The sequence below is a fragment of the Chiloscyllium punctatum genome, chromosome 33 (assembly GCF_047496795.1).
Source record: "Chiloscyllium punctatum isolate Juve2018m chromosome 33, sChiPun1.3, whole genome shotgun sequence".
NCBI lineage: Eukaryota > Metazoa > Chordata > Chondrichthyes > Orectolobiformes > Hemiscylliidae > Chiloscyllium > Chiloscyllium punctatum.
In genome coordinates this window covers 15,591,158-15,608,412 of record NC_092771.1, presented here as the reverse complement: position 1 = coordinate 15,608,412, position 17,255 = coordinate 15,591,158, and the positions used below count along the sequence as shown (strand labels likewise).

Sequence of the window (17,255 nt, the reverse complement as noted above, 5' to 3'; positions counted from 1 at the left end):
CCTGGGACCCTCGCACTGGCACTCGCTCTAACGTTCTGCTGAGAAGCGAAATCTCTTCTCTCCTGTCCCTAAACAATGCGCCTCAACCTAGCCTTGGCCAGAGATGCCAAATGGGACTGAAGCAGATATGATACATTCCCTAAACTGGTGGCAGTGAGGGTTGGTTGTATTAATAAACTTGCGATGAACGGTTGCAAGATCGGTGGCTGTGCAGAATGAGTTTGATTCGACCGGACTAGCTGTGTGACAGAGCAGATTGAAAAAACTGTGCAGAAGCATCTGCCATACACCAATGACTAGGGAGAAATGATCTGAACAAGACAAGGGTAATTTAAGCAACAATAGATCTGCACATGTACTGTCTTGTTTTAAAATGGAACAGAAGGCTGAGGTTGATAAGCAAATCCCTCATTCTTATACTTTAGCCCCAATTCAACAAGACAAGTAGACATGAAGATTCTATTATTTCATGGTTAACACTCGTAAAAGTTTTTTTTGGTCCCTGTGGTTACAGCATGAAACCAGTTAGTGCATCTCAGATTCCGACAGCCAGAACCACTCAATGTGAAGATCTCACTGCTCAGCAGTTTGTAGCTCACACCATTTTGAACAAGGCGTATCGGGATGGTCAGAAAGCAGAATTTACCAGCTAGATTGTGAAAAGGCACCAGAGAAACCTGAGCTATTTTCACGGAAGATGAACAGCTGATCAGATGGAAAAGGTTTCAAATGATGTGGGGTTTTGGTCTCGTTAAAAAATGACGGGCACTCATCTGAGAGCTGGCAATGCAGGACACGAATAGAAGATTAGCACTAAAGGATCAAAGTGAGAGGTGCGAAGGGATTCTCCAGGTGTAGAATGTATATTCCAACGCATAATTCCAGTGGAGTTCACTTGGCGTACATATCTAAAATGGGCTCATGATTAAATGAACACTTTTATGAGGAGGTGGGGGAATGACATGGAAGTGAATATCTTCCTCTACAGCTAATTGATTCTGAGCTGTAAGGCCCCTGCATTAAGCTGCAAAGTAAACCCATCACATCAGCTGTGCCCTACTTATTGCATATCACAGCTGGCGAGACATTGGGTCTACCTACCGCTTGAGTGTAGGCTCCATATGCGCCAAACTGGATTGCCATTGGATTAAAGATGCCAAGCTGCCCTGCCATCTGGTGCATGCGTCGCAGAGTGCGTTCCTTGTCCGTGTCTGCGAATTTCACCACCAGACTGGACGATGCCCCCTGGAAGAAGGAGGAGAGATGTTCAGGAGGAAAGGAAACTGCTGGCTGGCCAAATGGATTTCTACCTATTTGATAGGATTTGGAATGCTGTGGAATTATACTTTCGAACTCCAATTTCCTTTTACTGTTTTGTTAATGAAACAGAACGTTGGCAACGATCACAACTGCAGAATAACGTATAGTAAAAATTGACATTGATCATTTGAGGTTTAATTACTCAAGACTGATTGATTGGTTAAAACTCTGCAGTGAAATCAGACCCTCTCTTAAACTCATTATACCAGCTGTCCATTTTTGCAGCCAGACCTTTTAAACAGCCTGCCCATTCTTTTATATTTTAAATTTTTGACTCAAATAAAGCAATTCATAGTCCAAAAGAAAAATTTAAGAGTGCACAAATCTCAACTCTGTAGAAAAAAAACAGAAGTGGGCAATTGGGAGGACCCACTTTGATAAGGAGGGAGTTTGATGTATGAGACATACCGGGCAAAGATTATGATGCATACTCATCTATGATACTCTGCTCTCGTCAATACATTTAACCATCTCAAACAAGCTAATGTCTTTCTCATAAACTATTTCAGCAGGGGCTCAGTGGGTAGCACTCTGGAGGGTTCTGAGATCAAGATTTGTTCCAAAGAATGGATTACAAAATCCAGAGAAAATATGGAAAATATAAAATAAACAAGGAAGCGCTGCATTGTTGGAGGTGCAGTTGGACAGATAGCAGGTAGGTCATTGGTGCAGATCATCAGTATAGAATCCCTACAGTGAGGAAACAGGCCATTCAGTCCATCAAGTCCACACCGACCTTCAAAGTGCAACCCAATTCCAGATATTACAAGATATCAAGGAATATGAGGATATAGCAGGCAAAAGGCATCAAGATCAGCCATGATCTAGTTGAATGACACAGCAGGTATGAGGGGCTGAATGGCCTATTCCGGCTTATATTGGCTAGGAAATATTGGAGAGGCAATGCAATTGAGCGATGGAGGTGGGACTTCATAAAGAGCCTGAAAATGATTAAGAATACAAAAAAAGAGACTTTGCAGTGCAGGTTCATAGCTCCTTGAAAGTGGAGTTGCAGGTAGAGAGGATAGTGAAGGTGTTTGTTATGCTTTCCTTTATTGGTCAGAGTATTGAGTACTGGAGTTGGGAGGTCATGTTGTGGCTGTGCAGGGCATTGGATAGGCCACTGTTGGAATATTGCGTGCAATTCTGGTCTCCTTGCTTTCACTCAGAGGGTGGTACGTGTGTGGAATGAGCTGCCAGAGGAAGTGGTGGAGGCTGGTACAATTTCAACTTTTAAAAGGCATCTGGATGGGTATATGAATAGGAAGGGTTCAGAGGGAAATGGGCCAGGTGCTGACAGATGGGACTAGATTGGGTTGGGATATCAGGTCGGCATGGATGAGTTGGACCAAAGGGTGTGTTTCCGTGCTGTACATCTCTATGACTCTATGATGTTACATTCCTCAGGCACATAGTGTCTGGGCCAGTACTAAACTATTAGATGACAGTAGAGTAAACCAGGCTTCCAGTAGAATATCATGCTTCAGGTGATCCCAGAGTTAGATAGAGTATGAGTCTGTTATACCCCAAAGTCTCATGATATAGTGACTGTGTATTGTGACCATGATTCTTAAAGGTGTAATGGCATATTAACCTCTTAAAGATGTACTGAGAGATAACATCTGCCCCAGGTAAAATGGTGACAGGGGTAGGGCATGGCAATTGTGGCCATTATTTGTCCGCTTAAAGACGTCAACTGGCCTCTCACCTCCTCCATCACCTCCTCTAAGAGGTCAGGGCAGGCGAATATGAGATGGACAGGCACCGCACTGCTTTATACCAGAGTCATCGAGTCATACAGCACAGAAACAGGCCATTCGGTTCCAACTCATCCATGCTGATCATGTTTCCCAAACTAACCTGGTCCCCATTGCCTGTGTTTTGGCCTATTTCCATCTAAAGCTTCCCTATTCATGTAACTGTCCAAATGTGTTTTAAATATTGTGACAGTACCTGCATCTAACACTTCCTCTGACAGTTCATTCCATATATGCACCACCCTCTGTGTGAAAAAGTCCCTTTAAACCTTTCCCCTCTCACCTTAAAGTTATGCTGAAGTGTCTTGGACTCTTCTACCCTTGGAAAAAAAACCCTTCACTATTCACCTTATGATTTTATAAACCTCTACAACATCATAGAGTCATACAGTATGGAAACAGACCCTTCCATTCATGCTGACCAAAATCCCAAACTAAACTTGTCCCATGTGTCTGCATTTGACACATGTCCCTCCAAACATTTTTTTGTTCATGTCCTGACCTAAATGTCTTTTAAATGTTGTAAATGTACCTGCATCCACCATTCCCTCTGAAAGTTCATTCCACGCACAAACCACTCTCAGTGTAAAAGGTTGCCCCTGTGTCCTTCTTAAATCTTTCTCCTCTCACCTTAAACCTCCCGCCTCCTAGTCTTGAATCCCCCACCTTAAGGAAGAGACACCTGCCATTCACCTTATCATTACTCCTCATGTTTTTATAAACCTCTAAAAGGTCACCTCTCAACCTCCTACGCTTCAGGGAAAAAAATTCCCAGCCTATCCAGCCTCTCCTTGTAATTCAGTCTGGGTAACACCCTGGTAAATCTTTTCCGCACCCTCTCCAATTTAATGGCAACCTTCCTATAGTACGGTGATCAGAACTGCAAACACTACCCCAGAAGTGGCCTCACCAACGTCCTATATAGCTGCAATATGATGTTCCAATTCCGAAAATCAGTCTCCAAGCAGCTGATAGGAGATGGTAAAGTTTCTCCCATGGGTTCACATTATAACAATGACTATTCTTTAAGAGTGGCTGTAAAAAACTTAGAAATGCCCTGAGACCCTGGGAGGAGCTGTACAAGCACAAGTTATTTTGGTTCCTTCCACCTTGCCTCATTGATTGTGACATCATGTTAGAAAAATTAACACCTTTTCCTTCGTTAATTATTTGCACATCAAGAAATGAGATAAGATTAAGGCCACTGTTGAAAGAATCTCTTCTCAGAAATCTCATCCCCAGTTTGGTAAAGCAAACCTGTGCAAACTGAAAGGTATGAATTTATCAGGGTTGGGAGAGAGAAAAGAAAATTTATTTATTTTCTTGCCCTTACACCACTTCCAGCACAGACCTAAGTTCACGTCTTCCTGAAGCATATGGACAGTGTGACCTGAACTGAGTGTGAATGAGGTAGCTTTTCTAATTAGGAAGCTCTTGCAGCTCCTGGGATTAAAGCTACTAACTTCAAAGATCAGCCCTCAAGAGTATTTCATGCAGTGAGTAGAGTGTTACCATCAGTGTTACATAAGTACAAGACTCTGCCATATGCTCCTCTATTCCATTGACACTAGTATTTCAACAACAGCCAACCTCAGAGTACAACTCGATCAGTCCTGAAACTTTCCTAAAGATTAGTCAAAGCACAGCAGCAGACTTAGTGGTGCTTATTCAGCTGTTGACGAGGATAAGAATCTTTCTGCAGGATGTGGCTGGAATCTTCCAATTTCTGCCTGCAAGGCTGTACAGGACGTTCATAAGTTGATACGGTATAGGAGCAGAATTAGGCCATTCGGCCTATCGAGTCTGCTCCACCATGTGATCATGGCTGATATGCTCCTCACCCCCATTTTCCTGCCTTCTATCCATATCCCTTCAACCTATTACCAATTAAAAATCTGTCTAACTCCTCCTTAAACTTACTCACTGTGCCAGCATCCACTGCACTTTGGGGTAGGGAATTCCACAGATTCACAACCCTTTGGGAGAAGTAGTTTCACTTTAATTCTGTTTTAAATTTATTACCCCTTATCGTAAGATTACGATATCTCGTCCTAGAATGGCCGACAAGAGGAAGCATTCACTCCACGTCTATTTTATCCACACCTTTTATCATCTTGAATACCTCAACTTGACCTCCCTTCATTCTTCTAAATCTTTTAAGGTCATTTTTGGAGTACTGTCTGCAGTTAAGGTCACCCTGCTATAGGAAGGATAGAACTTAATTGGAAAGGGCACAGAGAGATTTAAAAGGATGTTACTGAGGCTGGATGGTTTAAGCTATAAGGACAGGCTGGACATTGGAGGATTTGAGCTACCCTATGACTATTTGATTCAGTGGAAACATGGGCGTTTGGGTGCGATGTGGTTAACTGTTGGTAGCAGTGCACCTTCATCGTGAAAAATGACACTAAGATCAGAGACAATGAAAAGGAAATTTAAAAAGCTAATGGTACATTACAACCTTTGGCTTGACCACTTTGAAAAAGTGGCACTTGTCCTCTGAGCTGACGAGGGGAGGAGGTTAAAGACTTGAATCTTCAGGCAAGCAAAAGTTTGCATTGAGAAACAGGGACTGTATGGCACTGTTCGAGGATGGATATTTGCAGATACATTTATCTACATAGCATTATTTTAATAAGGCAGAGGTGGGAAACTGTTGCAAAAACTTTTTATAATAACAGCGACAATGCAAGAGAAGTAAATATCATCTTTCGACATAATAGTGCATTCTGCAAGCTGCAAATTATTCATGAGCTTGTTTCTTTGTGTCTGACTTACTGGCATAGTCTGGCTTCCGTGCAGGCTGTTAATGGCTGCTTGGGCTTCTGCGTGAGAGGAATATTTTACAAACGCACAGCCTAGGAGATGAGAAGAAAGAGACAAGAGAGCAGAGAGGATTATCTCATTGTATGATTATTGCTCACAATGCCTCATTCACTTGATGTTCCACAAGGTGCCAGACCACCACTCCAGCACTGCAAGGATGTATCACAGAATTACAATGAGCCCACATTATAGGGAGAGGCCATTTGACCCAACTGGTCCATTCTAACCTTTATTCGTCTCTTCCCCTTCCCTTGTCAACAGCAGGACCCTGCATTTGTTCCTCCCCAATACACTTAGCTTCCTCTCAAGTGCATTTATGTTGCTCACTTACCCTTTCAAAAGTGCCAATTTCAATCCTAAATCTTTTGGACTTATCAGTGACTGTTTTGTCTTTATAAGTTCTGATTTTGGAGTCCCCTACAGATGAAAACATTTTTCTCCACAGCTGGAAACAATTTACTCTGTGCCTATCAGGTCAACCCACGGCCTTCTGGTTTCAATTGAAAAATGCAGTAAGCAGGGCCATATTGGTTCATTGAAACATCAACTCCACTCCCTTAGTTACTGAAAGCAGACTGCCTTTCTTCTTACCTGGTGAATGTCAGACTTTGACCATCTCCCTTTGACACTCAATGGCACTGACATTGCTGAAACCCTTACCTGCCCTAGCCACCCCCTCCTCAATAATCAACATCTTGAATAAAAGCAAAATATTGCAGATACTGGCAATCTGAAATAAAAAAAACAGAAATTGCCGGAGAAACACAGCAGTTTTGGCAGCAACTGTGGAGAGAGAAACATCGTTGATGTCTAGAGTCCAGTACGACCCTTCTTCAAACTGAAAGAAGTGTCACATCGGACTCACAAACTGTTTCTCAATCAGTGTCTTCAGGTCACCATTGCTCAGAAACTTAACTAGCGCAGCCAGGTAAATTGTCTAGTAAAAGAGAATAAGTCAGAGGCTGGACATTCTGCTGCAAGTAATTTATCTCTAAACTCCTAAAGGGTTTCCATCAGCTGCAAGGTACAAGACAGAATACACTTGTCCATTTGCCTGAATGAATATACTCCAACAGCACTCAAGAAACTCAACATCATCCAGGACAAAGCAGGGAGTGCTTGATTGGCAACCTATCTACCACCTTCAATATTGCCTGCCTTCACCAATGATGGGATGTGGCAGCAGTGCGTACTGTACACGAGATGCCCTGCACTAACGGCAAAGGCTTCCTTTTCAACACCTTCCAAACCTCATGATTTTTTAACCACTTAGAAAGACAAGAGCAACAGACCCTTGGAGACACAACCAACCACAAGTTCCCCTCCCAGCCGCACATCAGCTTCACCTGGAATGACATTGTTGTCCTCTCACTGTCCTTTGGTCATAATTGGGGAATTCTCTTCCTAATGGCACTGATTAACTCCCTTAGTCACACAGACTTCAGGAAGGTGGCTCATCACCACTTCCTCAGGGATGGACAACGCATACTGGTCTTATCTATGATATGCACATCCATGATTGAATAATAGGACAATCAACTATTCCAACAGCGTACAGCAATTAATCAGTTTAACGAGTCTGCTAATCTTAGTTTTATAACTTAGCAAGGTGAAGGCAAGGTTTTCAATGATCCCAGAAGGCCATTGGAGAGAGAGAAAGAGGTGACTGATGGTGAGTTTAACCTGTGGGTCACCATTTCCCAGATGAGGGGAGAGGTTGAGAAGGAAAGTCTTTCATGGTTACCTGAATGTGGAGGTGCCAGTGTTGCCTGGGGTGGACAAAGTCAGAAGTCACACGACACCAGGTTATAGTCCAACAGGTTTTTCGTAGCGCTGCCCCTTCGCCGAGTGATCTGGTGCAGCACTCTGAAAGCTTGTGATTTCAAATAAACCTGTTGGACTCATAGAATCTCTACAGAGTGGAAGCAGACCATTTGGCCCATCGAGTCCACATCAACCCTCAAAAGAGCATCCCATCCACGCCTCTACCCTATATCTCCACATTTTCTCATGGTTAATTCAGTTAGCCTGCACATCCCTGAACACTATGGAGCAACCATGGCTAACCCACCCATCTTTGGACTGCGGGAAGAACCTGGAGCAACCAAAGGAAACCCACACAGATACAGCGAGAATGTGCAAGCTCCACACAGAAATCACCTGAGGGTAGAATTGAACCCGGGTCCCGGTGCTGCGAGGCAGCAGTGCTAACCACTGAGCCACCGTGTTGCCGAATAAAGCCGGGTGTCGTGTGACTTCTGACACGGTGACCTCAGCCAGGGCTGGAATTGAGGTAAAAACAATGACTGCAGATGCTGGAAACCAGATTCTAGATTAGAGTGGCGCTGGAAAAGCACAGCAGTTCAGGCAGCATCTGAGGAGCAGGAAAATCGATGTTTCGGGCAAAAGCCCTTCATCAGGCAAACAGCTGATGAAGGGCTTTTGCCCGAAATGTCAATTTTCCTGCTCCTCGGATGCTGCCTGACCTGCTGTGCTTTTCCGGCACCACTTTAATCCAGGGCCGGAATTGAGCCTATGCTGTTGGCATCATTCCACATCTCAGACCAACTGAGCTAACTCGGCATGTCCCTTGAATGATCAGCAAGTCAGTAAATTAATAAACCAAGTAACTTGTCAGATGTCAATCGCTTTGTTAAACCAAGCTGCCTAACACCACACGACCATGAGTTAACTCAGTAAACTCACCTGCAGAACATTTTCAGGCTGAGTTGACTGGAGACTGTCCTAGGTAAAAACAAGGACTGCAGATGCTGGAGATTAGAGTCAAGATTAGAGTGGTGCTGGAAAAGCACAGCAGATCAGGTAGCTTCTGAGGAGCAGGAAAATCGATGAAGGGCTTTTGCCTGAAATGTCAGTTTTCCTGCTCCTCGGATGCTGCCTGACCTCCTGTGCTTTTCCAGCACCACTCTAATCTAAAGATTGTCCTACTTTGCTGCCCTATAACCATACAAAAAAGGAAAGCAATGGATTGAGGTTGAAAGGGGTAACTAACCTTTACTGGTTCCATCAGGGCCTCTAAGAATGGTACACTCTTCAATGGAGCCAAAGGATTCAAATAGTCTCCTGACGTCGTCCTCCGTTTGCTGTTTTCCCAGCATGCCCACAAAGAGCTTTCTATCTTCTGAAACAAAGAAAGGGCATCTTAATCCTCTAAGGAGCTACTACACACTTCCAAATACTATGAGTGCGTTTATCAGCAAGTAAGAGAGGGGGACAATTTTAACATATTTTGCAGTTCCCAGTGTGGCGACACACGAGGGACAATCTGTAAAATGGATGAAGCGTGGACCATTTGCCAATTAACACGATCGTTTTGGAACAAAGGAATGAGGAAATTAACTGTGCAAATAAAAACTAACATCTGCCTCTCTCCTTGTTGTTCATGCATCAGTGAGATTCAGAAATTCCACAGCAGCGTCTTGCAAAGGTTAAAGAACACTTCTCTGCGCCTGCCCCTTCACTGAATCCCTCAGCTGAATGTCTGACAGAAGTTATCCCCCGTGAAGCCACAGCTCACAAACTGCCTCCTGCAAGAAACAGACATCTTGCAGATGAAGTGCTGGGGTGTGACTCATTGCTGTGACCCCTTTCTGCGTCACTGCACTATTTAGATTTCATATCTTGTCAAGTTAAAGCTTGGGAGAGGGGTGAGGGGGGAGCGGAAATCTTTCGAGTGCTCTGCAACCGTTAAAGCAGCCAGATGAAAAGATTTCTTTAGGTGCATTAATGTTTCCCTACATTTTCTTGGTGCGAGAGTATTTTTTTGGGTTCTGCACATGTTATCGGTTGAGTTTTTCTGTCTTCTCCTGACATCTACCCTCCAACAACAACAACAATAAATTTTTCACTCCATGGGAGAAACCTTTAAGCAGTCACAAAGCAACAACAAGAGCCTGCATTTATGCAGTGCCTTTATGGAGGCAAATACAACCCGAGGGGCGGCTTTCCATGAAACGTGACACCAAACCAAGGGTAAAGATTCATTAGAATACCCCAAAAAAAAGGGTTTTAAGGAGCATCGTAAAGGCAGAAAGACTGGCAAAGAGAGACAGAGAGAGAGAGAGAATTGCAGAGTTTTAAATGGAAGAATCTGAAGTCATTTCATCTGTGAATGGTTATAGATGAAGACCAGACATGTGGAAGGACTACAATCGAACGAATGCAGGAACGGACGATGGTTATAGAGGTAGGAAGAGGAGGTCTTGGAGAGATTTGAAAATAACAATAAGCAGCTTAGAAGTTATGTATTGTCAAAAGGTGGACAGGCTGGTTAAGAAGGCATTTAGCACACTTGCCTTCATTGCGCAGACCACTGAGTATAGGAGCTGGGATGTGGCTGTACAGGGTATTGGTGAGGCCTCTTCTGGAGTACTGTGTACTGTTCTAGTCGCCCTGCTATAGGAAGAATATTATTAAATTGGCATTGGTTCAGAAAGGATTTACCAGGCTTTGAGTTGTGAGGAGAGATTGGATAGGTTGGGACTTTTCTCATTGGAGTGTAGGAGGTTGCTGACCTTATAGAAGATTATAAAATTATGAGGGACATAGATAAGGTGATTAGCAATGCCTGGGGTGGGCAAGTTCTAAACTACTAGGGACCTATTTCTAAGGTGAAAGGAGAACGATATAAAAGAGTCCTGAGGGGCAATACCTTCATGGAGATGGTGGTTCGTATGTGGAATGAACTGCAAGAAGAAGTGGAGTTATAATGTTAAAAAGACATTTGGACACTTACATGAACAGGGAAGGTTGAGAGTGGTATTGGCCAAACACAAGCAAATGGAACTAGTTTATTTTGGGAAACTTGGACAGTATTAACGAGTTGGACTGTAACGGTCTGTTTCCATACATGAATGACTCTGTGATTCAGTAAGCACAGACATGACGGATGAACAGACTTGGTGCAAGTTAGTGTGCCAGCAGCAGTCTTTGCCCAAGCTCCAGACTGTGGAAGTAAAGTGGGATCAAAGATAAATTCTTTCAAATAAAAGTTTTCACCGATGAATTCTTCAGCTAGACTCTCTTTCTTCCCTCTTTCCAGTCACATATTCCCTTCCCCTCCCTTATCCACCTTCCGCACGGACCATTCCCTCTGGGACACCCTGGTCCACTCTTCCTTCACACTCAACAATCCGCCCACAGCCCCGCGGCACATTCCCCTGCAACTGCCGAAGGTGTAACACTTGCCCATTTACCTCCTTCCTCCTCAATATACAGGGGCCCAAGCAGTACTTTACCTGCACTTCATGTAATCTTGTCATCTGCATTTGCTGCTCAAAATGTGCTCTCTTCTACATTGGGGAAATAAAGCGTAAACTGCCCTTTGCAGAACACCCACGTTCTGCCCGTAAAAAAGACCCTGAGCTTCCAGTTGCCTGCCATTTTAACACCCCACCCTGTTCCCTGGCCAACATCTGTCTCAGGCTTGGTGCAGTGCTCCAGTGAAGCTCAGTGCAAGCTGGAAGAACAGCATCTCATTTTCTACTTGGGGACCCAGAACCCCCCACCCCCCCATACCCGCCTCCCCCCAGACTCAATATCGAGTTCAATAATTTTAGGGCCTGAACTCCTCCATGTCCTAGCCCCCTACCCCACACACCAAGCCTTGTTATCATGTCGTCTGTCATTACACAGTACTATTGTTACCAACAGTCTCCATTAACAGCTATTCACTCTCCCAGCCAGTTTGTTGTCCATTCTTTTGTCTGTCCAATTGTTCTTGTCTCTTCTTGGGCTCTATTCTCTCCTATTATTTTCTCCTTACCCTCTCCCTCCACCCTATCTTCTGCACAAAAATCAACATTTTTCGAGCTACTATCAGTTCGGAGGAAGGGCCACCAGACCTGAAACTTTAACTCTGCTTTCTCTTCACAGATGCTGCCAGACCTGTTGAGTTTTTCCAGCAATTTATGTTTTGAGTTTCGTTCTTTCCTCGCCTCGGCTAATTAAAATTTGGAAGAATGAAGATGAATAGAGTCTTATTGAACAAGGAGTGTTGTGAACAAAAACTGATCAGTGCCGAATGGAACAAGAGCGTATGCAGGAAAGATCTCATTGATCACAGGGTTAATGAAATCAAGAAGAGGGTTGAGCTTTTGATTGGCATTTCCAACATATTTTTACTGCTGCTTCTTAAACTGAAGTTCCTGCTGAAATTAGAAAGATGGGCAGATAGATGATGAATGCAGAGAAACACGCAACTGAGAAAAAGGAGCAGTGTGCTTCCAATTAAACCTGTTGGACTATAACCTGGTGTTGTGTGACTTTTAACTTGGTACAGCATGAGTACGGTAGAGTAACTTTATATTTGCCGTTTCTACCATATACAGCTTACACAGTAAAAAGAAACCGAGAAAACGTTCCTCCAGGAACAAGGGTGCTACACAGACAGCACAAACTACACAATCATACACGGCATAAAGTGCAAGCTTCAGTGCAATAGAAGAATGCTAAATAATAGACATTTCCTAGCAGCAATTCAAAGTCATGCAAAGTATTTCAGATGGTGAAGTGCCCAATCATGCTGTGTTAAGGAGCCTGATGATTCGGGGGAAGAAACTGTCGCACAGTCTGGTCATGAGAGACTGAATGCTCTGGTGTCTTTTGCCAGATGGCAGGAGCAAGAAGAGTTTTAGGGGTGTTGTGGGGTCTTCCACAACGCTCCTAGCCTTTCGGATGCAGCGTGTGGTGTGGATGGCTGTAATGGAGAGAAGAGAGACCCCGATGATCCTCTCAGCTGTCCTCACGATCCGTTGTAGGGTCTTACGATCTGAGACGGTGCAATCCCCGAACAAGGCAGTGATACAGCAGCTCAGGGTCCTCTCAGTGAACCCTCTGGAGAATGTCGGCAGAAGTGGGTACCACAGATGCTGGAGATTAGAATCAATGTTAGAGTGGGGCTGGAAAAGCAAGCAGGTCAGGCAGCATCCAAGGAGCAGGAAAATCGACGTTTCAGGCAAAAGCCCTTCATCGGTGTTTCCTGAGGAAGGGCTTTTGCCCAAAACGCTGATTTTCCTGCTCCTCGGATGCTGCCTGACCCTCAGTAGAATGTGGTGAGAATGGAGGGTGGGAGGTGGGCTTTCCTCAGCCTGTGCAAAATCTAGAGACGCTGCTGGGCTTTCTTGGCTATGGAGCTGGTGTTGAGGGTCCAGGTGAGATTCTCTACCAGATGTACGCCAAGAAATGTGGTGCTCTTCACAATCTCCACGGGGGAGCCATTGATATCCAATAGAGAGTGGTCGCTCTGTGCCCTCCTGAAGTCAACAACCATCTCTTTCGTCTTGCCCCATGTTCAGAGACAGGTTGTTGGCTCTGCACCAGTCCATTAGCCACTGCACCTCCTCTCTGTCTGCTGATTCGTCATTTGAGGAATATGTACAAGCTGGTTTAAAGAAAATATCAGAGAGAGAAGGAATAGAGGGACCCACAGATCAATGATTAATGTGGGAAATTAAGAGAAAGCTTTAGAGTCGTAGAGTTGTGAATAAGGAAACAGACCCTTCGGTCCAACTCATCCATGCTGACCAGATATCCAGTCCCATGTTTTCAAAAATTCACTCACAGGATGATGGTGTCGCTAGCTAAGCCAGAATTTGTTGCCCATCCCTAATCTGCCAGAGGGCAGTGAAGAGTCAGCTACATTGGCGACATTTGGCCCATATCCCTCTAAACCCTGCTTATTCATGTACCCACCCAGATGCCTTTTAAATGTTGTAACTGTACCAGCCTCCACTGCTTCATCTGGCAGTTCATTCCATACACACAACACCCTCTGTGTGAAAAAGTTGCCCTTTACGTCCCTTTTGTATCTTTCCCCTCTCACTCTAAATCTATTCCCTCTCGTTTTGGACTTCCCCCTACCCTGGGGAAAAGACTTTGGCCCATGCCCCTCATGATTTTATCATTTTTAGACATCAGGTATTGAAAAAAAGAGAAGATTACTGTGTGCAAGATATTGGCATGGATAATTGGAGTTTGGAATACAATCCTTTGTATTAAAATTCTCCAAATAGAGTGACAGTACTGGATGGGGATATGAATAGGAAGGGTTTAGAGGGATATGGGCCATGTGCTAGCAAATGGGAGTAGATTAAGGATAAGATGGAGCGCAAGGTCTGCTTCTGGGCTGTACATCTCAACGACTCTATGATTCTATTGGTTTCTGTATTAGAAATAATGAAACAAACTCGAGTGATCATAATCTTTTGGTATATGTGCAAAGAATATGAAAATAATAGCACAGTAGACACTTAGCCGAAGGATTCCAGGACTGAAATGTTTTTGGGATGAAGTTAAACTTACTTGTCCCAGACCTACGGGTGAAGCAGAGAAGGATAATGGAGATTGTCATAATTAGGTTTTGTGAAAGTTTCTCTCCACAGTTTAGCAAAACGTTAATGAGAAAAATAGAATCAACATAATTCTGAGCAAAATGGAGCAGCATAATGTTGAGAATTACTTTTGAACATATGGTCATTTAGAACTCAAAATGCTTTACTGGAAGTGGCCACTGAGGCAGAAACCAACTGATTATTTAAAAGGAAATCGAATTAATATTTGAATGGAAAACAATGTGCCAGGGTATTTGGAAAGTCCAGGGAAATAGAATTACATTGAATGATGCCAACAGAAGAACTATCATCAATGTAGGTCCAATGGCCTTCCTTCTGTGTTGTAATTACGATTGTTCTACCGATGGGGTGAGAGCCTCTTGAGAAAAGAAATGCAAAGTTTTTTTCTTTGCTCTTACTGGCAAAAAAAAATTCAACAAACAGTGCAATTATAATGGCCTTGAATATCCTCGGATCAACCATTACTTCCTGCTGAAACTTAGGTGTTAGACCAGCAGAATACCGAAGAAACTGAGAAGATACAAAACCTCAATAGCTAATTTCATAATAAGGAGGCATTTCATCAGTCTCCATTAGGTTTATGAACCAGAAAGAAAATCTTATTAAAATATGTAATGTGCAATTTAAAGATTAAGCAAACTATGTGATGGTAATGTAAATATAATGGAACACAGATTATGTACAGTGATAAGGTGAGTGTTGGATGTGCAGTGTGGTAATGGAAAATAACTTTCTGGTCTAACTGGAAGAAGCTCTTTCATTGAACTACAAGAAGTTCATTGCAACTTATTGGAGGTTACATTGCTATAATAGAGATTGTTACAGCGATCTTGATACTCCTGTTGACACTTGACCGAAGCTTCCTTCTTTCAAGACCATAATTTCCCCTCCCACATGGTTGAAGATGCCCTCCAACGCATCTCATCCAAGCCCCCCACCTCCACCCTTGAACCCCACCCCTCCAACCGCAACAAGGACAGAACACCCCTAGTCCTCACCTTCCACCCCACCAAACTCTGCATAAGTTGCATCATCTGCCAACATTTCCGCCACCTACAAATGGACCCCACCAACAGGATATATTTCCCTTGCATCCCTGTCCGCTTTCCACAAAGACCTTTCCCTCTGTGACTATCTAGTAAGATCCACGCCCTCCCAACAACCCACCCTCCCCTCCTGGCACTTTCCCCCTGCCACCGTAGGAATTGCAAAACCTGTGCCCACACCTCCTCCCTCACCTCTGCCCAAGGCCCCACAGGAGCCTTCCACATCCATCAAAGTTTCACCTGTGAAACACAAATGTCAGTTATTGTATCCATTGCTCCCACTGCGGTCTACTTTACACTGGGGAGACTGGACGCCTTCTCGCAAAGCGCTTTAGGGAGCATCTCCGGTACACCCGCACCAATCAACCCCCTCGCCCCGTAGCCCAACATTTTAACTCCCTCTCCCACTCTGCTGAGGACATGCAACTCTTGGGCCTCCTCCATCACCACTCCCTCACCATCAACGCCTCATCTTCCGCCTCGGAACACTTCAACCTCAGGGCATCAATGCGGACTTCACCAGTTTCCTCATTTCCCCTCCTCCCACCTTACCCCAGTTCCAACCTGCCAGCTTAGCACCGTCCTCATGACCTGTCCTACCTGCCAATCATCCTTCCTACCTATCCGCTCCACCCTCCTCTCTGATCAATCACCTTTATCCCCACCTCCGTCCAGCTACCTTCGCCCCAGCCCCAACTCCCTCCCATTTATCTCTCCACTCCAGAGGCTCCCAGCCTCATTCCTGATGAAGGGCACCTGCTCAGAATGTCAATTTTCCTACTCCTCAGACATTGCTTTTCTTGCACCACTCTAATCTTGATTCTGATCTCCAGCATCTGCAGTGTTAACTTTCACCTACTTGACCTAAGCTGTTTTGCCCACAAGTCCACACGATATCATCATGTTGGGCCATGTTCATGACATTCCTCAATTTTAACCCTTTCAGACCCATGTTCAACAGTCGTGAAAGAAAAACTTCGATTTAGGTTTTTAAAAAAATCTGTTCATGGGATGTGTTTGCTGTTGGCTACTGCCAACACTTATTGCCCATCCCTAATTGCCCAGAGGCAATGCCAACCACATTTCTGTGGGGCTGGAGCCACATGTAGACCAGATAAGAACAACAATTGCCTTGCTTCTCTCCCGAAGTGACATTAATGAGCCAAATCGGTTTTCCCAAATAATTATTTCATGGCTCACATTAGACTCTTTATTCCAGACATTTTTTTAACTAACTTCAACTTCACCATCTCCCATGATGGGATTCAAAGCTGGGTCTGTAGAACAGTACCTGGGGTCGCTGGATTAATAATCTAATGACAATACCACTAGGCCAACACCTTCCTGTTGCTCACTCCTTTGCAATGACTGCACTTGTTAAGCTTTCTTTTATTCTTTCATGGACTGAAACTCTTGTTGGCAAGCCCAGCTTTCGTTGCCCAATCCTAATTGCCCCTCAACTGATTGAATTGCTAGGGCATTTCAGAGGGCAGTTAAGAGTCAAGCATATTGCTGTGGGTCTGGAGTCACATGTAGGTCAAATCAGGAAATTACAGCAGATTCCCTTCCTAAAGGTTTTAGAGAACCAGATGGGTTTTTATGACAGTCAATTATAGGTTCATGGTCACCATTATTAGTAGGCTACATAATTAATTTGATGACATTTGAGTGCAAACATTTTTCCTCTTCCACTGTACAATGCATCACTTCATAAAGTCTGTATACTGTGGAAACAGACCATTCAGTCCATTGCATCCATACTACCCCTCAGAACAGCATCCCACTCTATCCCAGTGACCCTGCATTTCCCATGTCTAATCTACCTGCCCACCTTTGGCCTGTGGGAAGAAACCCACAGAGAGAAAATGGAAACCCCACACAGACATCCACCCAAGACTGGGATTGAACCCACATCCCTGGTACTGTGACGCAGC

The 17,255-nt window shown here is 44.1% G+C and overlaps 1 protein-coding gene across 12 annotated transcripts in view; it reads right to left on the bottom strand.

The window, feature by feature from the left end:
* Positions 1-17,255, bottom strand: part of LOC140458450 (CUGBP Elav-like family member 4) — an 881,222-nt gene that overhangs the window by 82,385 nt on the left and 781,582 nt on the right. For 9 of the 12 annotated variants that reach the window (XR_011953493.1, XR_011953492.1, XR_011953491.1 and 6 more), the window contains exons 4-6: positions 8,917-9,045; positions 5,856-5,935; positions 1,102-1,245 (exon numbers count right to left, since the gene is read on the bottom strand). Coding sequence is in view for 9 of the 12 variants with exons in the window: in XM_072553038.1 (XP_072409139.1) it covers positions 1,102-1,245; positions 5,856-5,935; positions 8,917-9,045 (353 nt within the window). In the remaining 3 variants the exon portion in view is untranslated. The remainder of the gene's footprint in view (positions 1-1,101; positions 1,246-5,855; positions 5,936-8,916; positions 9,046-17,255) is intronic. The other 3 variants (XM_072553037.1, XM_072553040.1, XM_072553043.1) reach the window with 1 other exon arrangement.